This window comes from Ptychodera flava, chromosome 13, assembly GCF_041260155.1.
Source record: "Ptychodera flava strain L36383 chromosome 13, AS_Pfla_20210202, whole genome shotgun sequence".
In the NCBI taxonomy this organism is placed as follows: domain Eukaryota; kingdom Metazoa; phylum Hemichordata; class Enteropneusta; family Ptychoderidae; genus Ptychodera; species Ptychodera flava.
This window is the reverse complement of record NC_091940.1, coordinates 37,789,696-37,804,271: the sequence shown is the minus strand read 5'-3', so window position 1 is coordinate 37,804,271 and position 14,576 is coordinate 37,789,696. Positions and strand designations below refer to the sequence as shown.

General features: G+C 34.8%; 1 protein-coding gene across 1 annotated transcript in view; it reads left to right on the top strand.

Moving 5' to 3' along the window:
* The window catches only part of LOC139148376 (meckelin-like), a 36,872-nt gene that overhangs the window by 3,542 nt on the left and 18,754 nt on the right, over positions 1–14,576 (top strand). Inside the window, exons 3-11 of the mRNA XM_070719805.1 lie at positions 4,648–4,735; positions 5,184–5,250; positions 8,402–8,476; positions 8,912–8,983; positions 9,553–9,701; positions 10,090–10,189; positions 12,821–12,907; positions 13,191–13,256; positions 13,581–13,644. Coding sequence (XP_070575906.1) covers positions 4,648–4,735; positions 5,184–5,250; positions 8,402–8,476; positions 8,912–8,983; positions 9,553–9,701; positions 10,090–10,189; positions 12,821–12,907; positions 13,191–13,256; positions 13,581–13,644 — 768 coding nt within the window. The remainder of the gene's footprint in view (positions 1–4,647; positions 4,736–5,183; positions 5,251–8,401; positions 8,477–8,911; positions 8,984–9,552; positions 9,702–10,089; positions 10,190–12,820; positions 12,908–13,190; positions 13,257–13,580; positions 13,645–14,576) is intronic.

Genomic DNA, 14,576 nt, shown 5'->3' with positions numbered 1-14,576 from the left:
CCTTTCTTTATTTGAGTTAAACAAGGGTAGGAGCTCATGCAACTTAGTGAGGATGTACTGAATTTTGAAAAAATCTGTGGAGGGCTCTGCTTCATGAGTACCCTGTTTTGTCAATTTTTGCTGAACACAAACTATATGTAAATATTATGCAAATGATTATGTTAATATTATGCAAATGATTATGCATATTAGTCACCCACTTAATTTTTTTATTTGTGGGGAACACTGCTGTGTAAACAGTGCAATGAAAGTGTAACATGATTCCTTATAATGCTTTTGATGACCTTGAACTTCTTAAGTTATAAACATTTGTCTCTTCAGTGTGCTTTCTCTGAGTACGTACAGTCTGAACTTATTCAACAGAACTTACTTACAATGTTAATTTGAAAGTTAAAATGTGCTTGGTTAATAGGATGAAAATGCTGATATTAAAAGATAAAAGATTCTTTATAACCTGACAGATATGCTGTTTTATTATGACGTAAATCTTGATTTAAGCAAGTCCAATTTGCTTTAATTAGAATGTAATTAACTCTCAATTATTTGCTATCATAGACAAATATAGTCTGATGAAATATGCAAATCTGTATTTTTACGGAATTTTTTTCCATTTTTGGTCAGGCCATCCTGAAATGAGCTATCAAAGATATTCACCTTCTTCATCAATACATGTGTCACAAAAGGTTATTCTCTACATAACACAGCAGAGCTCTGTCAACTGTTGAGTCGCTTGTGTTTTCAAAACCGCTGGTCAGACAGCTTTAATATTTGGTTTACATGTCCCTAGGATGACCTTAGTGAGATAATTTCATACAGTCAGGAAATACTTAATTTTGTATCCATGTCTATAGTAGCTTCAGGGACTTTGGCCCTATGTTTGCTTTTCGGAAGCCTGAAAAGTGTTAAATAAATGATTTTACGGGAGCTCTCGTTTCCAATATTAAAATTGAAATGATAATTCCACTTCTATCACATGTGTGTCAAATGGTACATGTAGGCTAAGTATGTATGTACATATATTATGTGCATGCATGTATATATGTATGTATAGACTTTCATCCAATAGCAAAAAGCACAAACTGTGCTGCCTGTGATGTCCTGCACAGTGACAGAGGTCTGGGTAATAGGGATTATTTAGACAGTAGCATACACATAGGTAATATATAGGCAATAGTAGAGGATAGAATTAGAGGTGATAGTAGGATTCAACTGTAGCAAAAACCGAAGCATTGTAGCGTCATTGTGAAGAAAATGAAAATCAATTTTTCAAGTGTGGTGGCAAGTGTACAGAAACCACTAATGTAAAAACAACAAAAGATTTGCATAATAGTTTGGTATGTCATTTTTCTAGGACACTTCTGCTAAATTTTGGTCAAAGCGCCTTGACTATAGCTTTCAACAAATTTGATTTGTTGGTGTGAAATGTAACTTTCTCCATGTTTGATTAAATGATGGTGAATTTTGCAAATATAAATTACTTAAGCTAATATTCCATTGTTTGTAACATAACTGTTGTGAAAAAATATAAAATATAAAATATATAAGCTTTCAGATTGGTAAAGTTGCTTCCCAGAGACAACTTCATACAAATCTTTTCAAATGATGATGAATTTGAATGTAAATGTTTTTGTATCCCCATCCCTACCCCAACCAGTTTTGTCATTTTTGCTCAAAATATCTTTCTTGAAACCTCTTGACTGATAGCGTCCAAGCTTTGTTTATAGGTTCCTTGGGATGACGCCATTCAGCTTCGGATAAATAGTGGTAAAATCTACTATTGAAAATTTTTTTGGCTAAACTTCTCACTTTTGGCATTTTTCAAGTTTCATCTTAAATCTGAAACTGCTGGTCCTGTAACTTTAAATTTTTAGCTCCCATAGCCATATGTATATATGGCAATGGAAGCTATTCTTATAGGCTAGGGAAATGTCTGTATGTATGTATGTCTGTATGTCTGTATGTCTGTACGTCTGTATGTCTGTATGTCTGTATGTCTGTATGTCTGTCCGTCAAGATCAAAAACTCCAAAACCGCTGTACATTTTATCTTGATATTTGGTGTGTACATGGATGATGGGCTGTAGATGAAATTTTGTTCAAATGAAGTTGTCATTGCCAAAACTATGCAAATTAAGTGAAAAAATGTAAAAACAGTCAAAATTGAAAAAACTCAATAACCACTGAGCAGATTACATGAAAAATTAGCATGTAAGTACTTTGGGCTGACATGAAATGATTGTGCACATCTTGGGTCAGTATCTTGGACTTGCTATTTTTCATGAATTTTTTTGTAATTTTCTCCCATTTTTGGTCAAAAAATCTCCTGCTCTGAAACCACAAGTCGGATTGATTTGAAACTTGGTATGGAAGTGCATAGGAGTGACCTTTCCCAAATTTGGGCAAATCGTGGTGAAATTTGCATATTTTTAGTTTACACGTCCATAGACTCCCATGTATAAGGCCACGAAAAATAAAAATTTAGTTTCTCATCGTATTCATATTGCAAAAAGGATGCAGTGACACAATTTTTAGTCCCCACAGATGAAGTCCAGTGAGCTTATAGATTGGGTCATGTCCGTCTGTTCGTCCATCCGTAAGTCCATCCGTTCACGCATATATCTCGGATATTTTGACAAAATGTCATGTGACCTTGATGACCTTTGATCTCAAATATACATATTTGTTCATAACTCAGTAACCACAAGTGCTACAGCCTTCATATATGGTATGATGGGACACCTTATGACGCAACATATTGTACCTCATTAATTATGTGCATATCTAACTTTGAGCGAGCCAATAGAGCTAGAGGTCTGATTTTTGGTATATAGGGATAACTTAGCAAAACAATTTTTTTGACAAAATGTCACGTGACCTCGGTGACCTTTGACCTCAAATATACATATTTTTCCATAACTCAGTAACCACAAGTGCTACAGCCTTCATGTATGGTATGATGGGACACCTTATGACGCCACATATTGTACCTCATTAATTATGCACATATCTAATTTTGAGCGAGCAAATAGAGCTAGAGGTCTGACTTTTGGTATATCGGGATAACTTAGCAAAACAATTTTTTTGACAAAATGTCACATGACCTCAGTGACCTTTGACCTCAAATATACATATTTGTCCATAACTCAGTAACCACAAGTGCTACAGCCTTCATGTATGGTATGATGGGACACCTTATGACGCCACATATTGTACCTCATTAATTATGCACATATCAAATTTTGAGCGAGCCAATAGAGCTAGAGGTCTGATTTTTGGTATATAGGGATAACTTAGCAATACAATTCTTTTGACAAAATGTCACGTGACCTGGATGACCTTTGACCTCAAATATACATATTTGTCCATAACTCAGTAACCACAAGTGCTACACCCTTCATGTATGGTATGATGGGACAGCTTATGACGCCACATATTGTACCTCATTAATTATGCACATATCTAATTTTGAGCGAGCCAATAGAGCTAGAGGTCTGATTTTTGGTATTAGGGATAACTTAGCAAAACAATTTTTTGACAAAATGTCACGTGACCTCGGTGACCTTTGACCTCAAATATACATATTTTTCCATAACTCTGTAACCACAAGTGCTACACCCTTCATGTTTGGTATGATTGGACACCTTATGACGCCACATACTGTACCTTAATAATTATGCGCATATCTCATTCTGAGCGAGCCAATAGAGCTGGATGTCTGATTTTTGGTATATAGGGATAACTATAGGAGAGAAATTATTTGACCAAATGTCATGTGACCTCGATGACCTTTTACCTAAAATATATGTTTATGTCAATAAATAAGTGTTATGTCCTTTGTATTTAGTAGGATGGGAGACCTTATGACAACACACGCTTTACCTCATTAATTATGTACACATCTAATTCAGGGCAGCGAATAGAGCTAGAGATCTGATTTTTTGGCATATAGGGATTAATTAGCAATATAATTTTTTTTTCAAAATGTCATGTGACCTCAATGACCTTTGACCTTGATTATACATATATATGCATATTTCAGTAACCACAAGTTCTATACCCTCCAATTTTGATAGGATATTAGACCTTAAGATGTCACATCTTGTACCTCATTTATAATGCGCATATGTATTTCTTGGCTGGCCAATACTGCTAGAGGTCTGATCTTTTTTCCCGATTTAGAACCATAACTTAGACATGCCACATGTGTTTCAAATTGGGAACAACGACATAGACCTATGTGCCCATAGATCTCAACATATACACTCCAGTGATACTTCTTAATGACCATATTTTCCTGCCCCATCAAGACTAATACTCCTATTACAAGTGGGGACTATGTCATTGTAAATGACTTGTTGAATTAATGGTTGTATCACAGTATTCGATATATCTCATTCTGTATTTTTTCCATTTTATATTCTGAATAATTACATTAAACATATTTCACTGTCTCCAGTACATTTCATTTAAATATTTTCACTTCATGCACTTTATCCCTTTCACACATGTTCAAATATCTGACCAGAGAACAAACACTAAATAGTCCAGGATGGGAGCTACAGTGTCATTGACGCTATTTTTTGTACAAGTGGGAACAAGTGTCATTGACACTGTATTATTGTGATCTTGTACTTTCTTTGAAATCTAGTTGAATACAGTGCAACAGGAGAATTACAAACAGAGTACAGCTGTGCTTCGTGTGAGGCTGATACACAACCTGATGAAGAGTGTGATACGTAAGTTAACATATTTGAAGTTGCAGATTTATCAAAGCCTTTATTACTCTACTGACTGTTTGTTGGTGCGAGACAAAAATTATTTTCAGCATTATTCAAATCAATGTATCAACAGAGAACATGCATGTGTTTCACTATTCTCCACAGCTTGGAAATCAGGATGGCTATTTTACATGAGAATACATAAAATTGCATAGTTATGTGTCATGCAAATTATTCTTTTATGTGTTTTTTGAAATATGGATATACCCCAAAACACCGGGATGGCCATCCCTCAACTCCCCTCATGGACAACCCACTGTTGGTTAATAATCTTACATTACCATGCGTTTCATGGAATATCTGTACTGTTGACATGGCCAGTGATGATTTCGTGCGTTGTCTGTTTCGATGCAAAAAAACATTTTTTACTATGCTTTACCTTAAGTCAATTTTGCTGTATTTTCAGATGTGAAAGATGCCATCAAAGTGTAATTGATATTAGTGATGACTGTATCTGCCCAGAGAGACTTGCGGTAAGTACGGCACCTTGACAAAACATAGAGAAACTGACAGTTTTTTGAAATTCAGTATATTCTACCAACAAAAATCGCAAGTGTCACATTCATTGCTGCCTTTTGTCTTTCTGCTCACGCAGTAAAATATAGATGGCTATCACTAACATAAAAAAATACAAATAATGCGGATTAATCCAATATTTTTTTGCTTCGTCTATATTGCACAATTTCAGAGAAAATTGCAGCGTTTAACTAATGTCATTGCCTCATCTGTGACTTTGCCACGTGTAAAACTTAACAATTGTTTCCAGTAATAATTTGCAATAACCACAACCTGTCTTCTGTTTTCTTTGATTCTATCAACTCAATTCTGCTTTTCTCTGCTCTATCAACTCTAATTACTTTGCTTTGCAGGGTCCAGTTCAGGTAATAAAGCACATGAAAGTTGCAATTTACCATTAGTTGAGCACCTTTCATTCCCATACGTTGGTATCAACAATGTTGTGGAACCAATTGATAATAATTTCCAAATGCAGGATTACCTTTTTTTATGGTGTGTATGTAGGAAGGGCTTATCTTAAGGTACATGTACATGTAGTATGCGCCTCGAAAGTAAAAGACTTAAACTTTTGCTCAAATTTCCTTAAGGAATCTTTTAACTAGTCACTTTCAAAATGAAGAATAAGAATCAGGGGTCTCCATGCAAATTTTGGCACGACAGAAACAAATCAGCCAAGATTTAAGAATATTTCAAATTCAAAATGGCTGCCATCCCTGTGTTAACTGTGTAGAGAAGAGTAAAATTTGCGATTTTCAAAAAACTAGTTTATCTGACTGAAAAGGCTTCAAAATGAATCCTCGCAGGTGGTACATCAGAAAAGAATTGAAAAAGTTTGAGAGAGTCCAAGTATCTGTCCCAGGGGTGTATTCAACCTTAAGCAAGCCCTACCACTAGCAATAGTTTGATCCAACTCAGTTTTACAGTGCCAAAGCTGGAACTTCATTTATATACAGGGAATTGAAGGGGATAGATGTGTGAAGGGAATAAACGTGCATCTGAATCTACAAAAAAAGTACCTACCTAGTCTGTAAATATTTTTATGCAAACCTCATGCATGTAGTAGTATTCTGCAAAATAGTAGTTTATTTCATTTTTGGAGTAAAATCATAAGTATTATGATCTTAGCATGCAAATTAAATAGATACATACTACGATATCTTAGCATGCAAATTAAATAGATACATACCGGTACTACGATCTTATCTCTATGTCTGGGCGTCTTGCTACCGTCTGATCAATCAGCATGAATCTAGAGTTTCAAATCTTTTTGCTTGCACGAGGCTAGAGCCCCAACTTTGCTTGACATAAAATGTTAAACTTGTAGAACTCTGAGAACTCTAACTGTATGTAGAATGAGATGATATAATAATTAGAATCGGAAGATTTCCAGATAATCAATGTTTGATTTTTCCATAGGTGTTCTCATTGCTTTATCATTCATTTGCACAGCTCTTCTTTCTTAATAATAGAATGCTTTGATTATAATTGTTATTCTGTTTTAACAAGTAATATTCATTAAAAAGACGTAAAGAAACATCAGTTATTCAGCCAGAAACACCAATGGACCATGAACAGACAGTACAACTATATGCAAATTATAAAATGTAATTCATTTTCAACTGAATACCATATCAAATAGGCATTGAAAACTTGTATTCAACTGTGTATCTTTTAGTAAACTTGAATTTCTGAATAACAACCACAAAAATCTCACAATCCTAACTGTATAACAAATATTAAGTTTCAATTGTAAATTCAGTATGTGGTTACATCTCATATATTAAAAAAATAAATTTAGCAAATCTAACAAAAAGGTATTGTCATAAAGAGCAGTATGGAAAATGGCTGTTCAAGGTTCATGTAGGAGTTTTCACATCTTGTTAATGACTTGTGAATTTTACTTCATAACATTTGCATTCCTAAAGATAATTGATACATCATGCATAATTATACACCTGTTGCCATAATCTATGTGGTCTAGCTTTCAATAACTTCTGTATTTGCACCCTACAAAGTTACATTGACCTCTGACCTGCCGATTTATAGGATGTGAGGAAACATAATTGCAGTGCATTGTTGAAGTTGCAATGACTTTTCCCAAGCACTACTCATGTCATGCATTGAATTAATACAATCAACATACATCAAATTGTGTCAAAGTAAATTTGTTGTTTCAAAGCTAAATAATGAAAAGCAAGTTGCATTTTTAGCGACATCCATGCAGACAGAGTTCCTGACAGGTGCCAACTGCATAGTTAGTTCATCAAAATAGCAGAGGCCTGTTTGATTCACGTTGTGTTGCAAATTTTCAAAAACTGAAATGATCCTGAAATGATGTGAAAGTGGGCATTTAATGGAGAGGTGTATAATAATACCGTAAGGGTTACACACAAATACAGTCCTGTATGGACTCTGGCTCAATGAGTGATGAGTGGGTCTCACCTGCACCTGCAGCTCATCCATTACCTCACCGAGTCTCACTTAGCCCTGTCCATAGCCCTGTCCACACAGGGCTGTATTATTTGTGCAACCGTATAGACACACCTGAGACACATCTGAGAACATTGAACCTAATCTTCCTCACATGAACAACCAGATTTTGTATGGGATCTTTCCATTTCATAAAAATTGAATCTCCTTTGACACTGTTGATTTGTGAAATTATTCAGTATAAGCCCAATATTTGTCCTGCGCACACCATACATGCCACTTGTATACTACAAATTGAGCTAGCTAGTGAATGTGATTTCTCAAAACAGTTGTGGGAAGTCATGCATGTTAAATGATACAGTAATGGTTGTCAGTAAGACGTTATTTCTACCAAGGGATGGAATGATATGGTTCTCCTTCAAAGAATGGGTATCATTACTTACTTTTGTGTGTTTCTTTAGTTATCTTTCACTTCTCATTTTATTCCTATATATGTAACAAAGGTGATCTCTCCTGAATGCACTTCACAGAATCATAGGAAGGATAGTGTCATTGACTCATTGAAAACTTCAACAGATTTAAAATGCATGGTTATGATTTCCACACCATCATTTGATCAAATTTCTGTATTGCCAAACAAAAACATGTGTATGACATTTGTTTGTTTTGTTCCAACAGAGTGGTGGGCTCTGTTTTCAGAGTGATACTGAACTACTGCCATACCAAGAGGGCATGTATTCTATTCCATTTGAGGTAGGATTGTTTTTCATTGGCTTCAAGGATTTGTAAAACTTGATGATGGTGTTCAGAAAGTACCCTACAGTGACAAATCTTTGTCCCCCTTTTTTTGAAGTGTTTAGTTGCAAAAAATGATAGATCTTGAATATACAGTTATTAATTACATTGCAAGCATTGCGATATCTGGCAAACAATATAGTCAATCAAAATATATTATCCTTGTGAGGAAAATTGACTATGGCCTACTGTTAAGCAAGTTTATTTTTATGAATTGTATATCAGACTGTCAGACTAAACTGAGTATGCTATTTATTATGAGTATGGTCACAGCAATTTTGAAATCTCATAGCCATTGAATATCAACACTCAAAATGCCCTCTCTCCCATGACTGTTGTTTGTCATGCTATGTAGAAACAGTACTATAATGAATTTCTTTGATTTTTTAACAGAGTTATGAAGGAGACGCCCTGACATCCTGGTTCTTTGAGGAAAACTATCTGGCAGCTGAATCAGTTTGTAGAGTATGCACAGTGTTATGAAAATCATATTGAAACTATAATGTCGTAGTGATGTTTGATCCAGAAGTGACAATAGTAGCATGCTACACTCTCGCTATCTTTCACCATTTTAATGTTGTTCAGTTTAATGCTCAATATTTATTTATCTGTTTTAAAGGGCCAATGAAATCGTCATTCCCTGCCTGTATGTATACATTGGAATATCTTTATGAGAATATTTTTATTCATGATGGTAAATTGGCAAAAAATTCATCCGCTATTTATGAACGACTCATCAAAGTGGCTGTTTTAGTGGCCAGGCCTACTGCCAACAAACAAACAAACAGAGGCCCTGTCTCATAGTCATAGTCAGTATTAGGGGAGGTGTGAAATGCTGTATTCATACACATACCTAAAGATTGGGCAGTCTTTGGGAAGGCAAAAAATTGAATAGTCAAACTTTCAGAAGTGCCAATTTCACATATGGTCTATGACTTCTATAAATGACCATTGAAATGAACTTGAAGATATGAAAGGTATTTCGTGTAATTTGTAAAACTAATGTCATGTAACTTTTTATTTTGTACACACAGAATAACAAAAATCTAACAGCCTGTCAACTGCTGGGTAACCTGTGTGTATACCTTGACTACAATAAGGATGCTTCATACACAGATGCCTGTAAGGCTTTTGACGCCTTAGTTTTAGCTGCTGATAGATATGTAAATAACATTGCAGGATGGTAAGAACACTTTTCTTCATCTACATGGTTTTGAGCTCTGCTGTCGAGAATGCAGAGCTTATCAAATGGGTGACTGAGCAGAGGCACGTGTCATCTCCCACTTGTCAACTGTCAACTGTCTGGCATGTCAAGCTTTATGTCATAAATTGTTCATCTAATATCTGTGATATCCTTATGGATGCCTACAATGTAAATTTTTGCAGAATTTTATTGTTCTTCAAAATTCAGCCACATGCAAAGGCAATGCATATTTCTCCTAAGAGTTCAAATTTTAAAGGTGCAAGCCTAGAGAATGTTTTTGGGTTTTGCAGAGCTCCAAATAATTAGGCTTGATCACAGACTTGCAGTATGACATCAGTGAAACTAATAAACGATTTGTCATTTGTAGGGCTGAGTCCATGCCGTGGCTGACCTATGAAGAAAGTGCCCCAGATGTTCTGTCCGATAAGGGAATACCAACAGTATTTACACTGTCTGCCAATCAAGAGGTAATGAATGATTTATACATCACTGTCCAGGTTTTATGGGCATATAACTGGCCAAAAGTCTTCTCTTTTCCTGACAAATGCTCAATTGAAATGAACCATGTGGTGTATTTTGGCCCTCAAAATCTACAGTGAAGCAAAATTACTGTGCTTTACATAAAACCAGAATGTTTCTTCAGAAAACAGTTGTGTATCGAAAGAGGAATAGGAAAACACTTGATTGGATACGACAGGTGTATTGAATTCCACCAAAGACTCATTTTAAACACAGAGTGGATGAAACTAAAGCTTAGCTCTCATGTACATGGAAATATCAGTGTCTTTGCTCTCAACATAAAAAATAATGAATATTTAATGTGTGCTGATAATGTCAGCAGAAGTTTGGTAAACGATGATACTCAAATGGAAGTGCAAAAAATCAGTTCTACATATGGTATTACTATACCAGTTTTGTGCAATAAGTAATGACTACATGCTGAATCACTAGTGTGACCAGTGTTTTTGAATGAATTAAGAGAAATTATGATTAATACTGATCTATTTTTGGATGCTTATAATATTTCACACATAAATTTTGCATGTGTAGTGGTATGTTAATCTAGATAGCATAGATAAAAGGTGGTAATAGGAATTCTTTAGCACTTGCAACAGGTTTGTTTCAGATGTAGAATGATTAGCACTGGATTGCTAAATTTGGAATTGGTACTAAAAGTGGAACAATAAGGCTGTAGAGAATAAATCATAAACAGTCTCATTTTGGTACATGTATTTATCATGGCTGGTTTAATCTGACCACAAATTAATCAACTTTAGTCTTTATGTATACATGTCACTAAAACTGTCACCCTACCCACAGTTTATTTTGTAAAGACTATGTGGAAATCAGTTTTCTGACATGATGTATTCAAATGAATTTTACCTCAGACTAAATGTAATTATCTCCCAAACCAATTGCCATCATGGATACATAAAATTTGACCAACTTCCTCTCATTTATTAACTACAGTTTTCTGACATTTTCAGGAAATGAAATAAAAATCACATATTTTGCAATTTGTTTGTCTGTGCAAATTAGATGAAAACGTGGAGATTGTAGTGAATGCTCTATTGCAATACATAAGAATTAGCATGGATTGGAGAAGTCATGTGCCAAATTGATAATATGGGTATTACAATTACTTGCCTGAACACCATAATGATAGCACAGGTGTTAGATTCAGTCAGTTACTTATCCTAGTAACATAGCTTTCACCATGGACAGTACTGTCTATGTTAAAACCAAAGGTGTGAACTGAAAATGATTTGGGAGACTTTTATAATGATGACATGGGTGTTAGAATGGCCAACTAGTTTTTTAGCAATAACACAGATGTTAAAATGAATACCGTAACATGAATAGCATTGTGATAACATTTGTGTTAAATTACTGGTAGATTAGGTAGATTATTATTCGATAGCAAGGGTGTTAGTATGATAGACAAAGAGTACCACAGTGATAAGTCTGGTAATAGAATGATCAGCCATACTAGTATTGCGATAACATGGATTTAAATGGATGACCATAATGCCATAGTGCCTTGGTGTAAGAAAGATTGACCAGACTGCTATGCTGATACACACTTGATGAATGACTGACCGTGGTGCTGTATTGATAACAAAGGGTGTTAGAATTAGTAGACCATGGTGATAGCATTATAATGTAACAGCGATACACTAGTTTGTCGTAGCAATTGCTTTGCAATAGAAATAAAAACCTGTACCAGTGATTGCCAATGTAGGACAGATGTTGCATGACTTTACTCTTTGATAAATTATGGCCTATTCTAAGGGATGTTTTCATAATATTGTTGACCATAGCGTCAGAAGTAACTTTCACCAGTTTTGACATTATATTTTTCACTGCACTGTAGCAGAGCTCAGAGAATGTGACAGAGGTAAACTAAGCAAATTTACTTTCATTTTGAAAAGGTGCTTTTGACATTAGATTCTTTGAAGAAATTTTTCTGCAACTTCTTGAAAGAAAATAACTAGAGAAATTCTGTTAGGCCTGTCTGAAAAATGTATGATGGAGAAAAATATATTTCTTGATTTATTCTGTGATTAAGATAGATTTATGAATATGAGCCATACTACACAGTCTTTGTATTAGAGTAAATCATAGCTTAAGACAGTGTTTTCTGGATATTATACTTCTAAATAGTAGCATGACTCCTTCAATGCTGTACTATGTGACTTATTAAAAGTGGATGACCTGTTACTCAATATGAAACATTATTTCAATATTACAACCATAATATTTTCATCATGCAGTACAAAGTTTTGAAAATACCTGTGAAGAATAATGGAAAATAGCTACACTATTTTGAAACACATTTCTTGTTTTTAGATTTAAAGGAAAGGTGTGTGTTGTATTTAAACCACCAATTTTTCCATTTTTTTACAAATATTTTGAACATGATGTGTGAAACTATGTGAAATAGAAGTTTATAGTTATATTTAGAATATTGTAATATGCCATTATACTTTTTTGAAAAGAAGTAGCATATTTATAACAAAGGTTGTCAAAAACTTCAAAATCTCATGTTCAAAGCGAGATATACTGTTAATGTCATGCATTTTTTGTTGGTTCTGTAGACTTCTTATCTGAAATTTATTCTTGCCAAGTACGACGCCAATGGTGAATTCTTAGGATACGAGTCTGTCACTGGTGGCTCCCTTCAGGTAAGCATGGACCCTTTCTCACCATTTAAATCAACTATACTAGCATGATGTGGCAGGTAAAGGCTATCTTATTATCAATTTCATCAAAATTATGCTCAGTGTATCACACTACATGTGTATTCTATTGATGACTACCATGATAGGAAATCAATCGTTGAAAATGTAAACAGTAAAGATCGGATTCTTATTCAAATAGCATGATTTACAGTAATATATCACATGTTGTCATGATAAAGAAACAAAATTTGAAGTAATTTCACTGTATTTGTTTGTTCTTTACCAGTTGTGTCCAGATACCCAAAGCAACCTAGACGCAGCCTTCTTGTTTGCGACGACCTATTCACAGAGCGTAAGTTGCTATTCTGGCTATTTCATGTATATTTCTTGTTGTTTGTTAAGTCCATGATGATGTACTTTTCACAAATTCTATTGGATTCCTAAAAGACAGCAAATTTGAGAATTTTTATGCTATGTTCAGTGTGTGTGTTCTCATTTCATACTGATCATATTAACCTATTCTTTGTGAGGAAAACTATTAGTTCTACCCTGGCACCACACAAGTTTTTGATTACCTCACTTATTTTAATTCGGCATATGATTGAATTATCAGCCTTACTTAGTGATAATCACAGAGTCTATTTATAATTGATTGAACTTTCAATTTTTTTCGCAGTGTAGCATACCAGCACAGGACTTCTGGAACATGCCAGATTATGAGAACATCTTTTATGACTTGTGTATCCTTTCAGCAAACATGACTTTTCATGTCAGCATTTATGGATGGCTCTTACGTCATTGGTACACATCGCATGTGTAAGAAATGTAATTTACTCACAGTCAAGTGCAGACATCATTGTGATCATGATCATGACTGTTCCTTTGCTGTCATCATATGATAAGTACATCAGAAGATGATGTTACTGTTATACGCATTCACAAAAAAATGTGATGCACGTGGAAAACACTTGGCCCCTCTTTCTTGTGGTATTGATTAGTGCTTGTGTTGGAAAGCCTTTGAAGCCCTGTGGTCATCAGTTTTACCAAAAAAAGGCTATGGCTAATATGAAACAAATATTCTTCTGTTTCTCAGTGGAGTATTTTTAGTAAGGTAGATTGCCCCACAGTGCCTGTGTTGATTCAGTTCCAGATAGAATTACATATCTGCAAAGTTTCAGATTGAATGAGACAGTTTCCAGTGTTTTGTTTGCAAATTATCTTTGATAACATTTCATTCATTTTATTTTTACCTTAGTAAGGACATGTTTATCTCTCTTTGAGATGAAATGGAGGAGGGAGGACATGAAAGTGTTGATTTGAGGGAAACATAACTCCTATAGCAGATTTCACTTGAACTCACAAATAAATTGTCCAGTATGCACACATTGCATGCATTTAAACCCTCAGTGTGGTTACTATCACAAACAAGAGAAAATCTCAAAAGGACATGCCATCTTAGCGGGTACATCGATATTACAGCTGGACATCCTTGTTACAAGAGAATAAAATTTTAGACGGTTACTGGAGATGTGTTGTGTGTGTTTGATGTTGAACTCACAGTGGGTTCCATGCACACTGCACACAATGTTTGCATACCCAACATGATATCAGCCAGGTCCTGTGAAATTTGTTGTATTATGGTCACAATTTCCAACAGAGACTATTTTGTTGA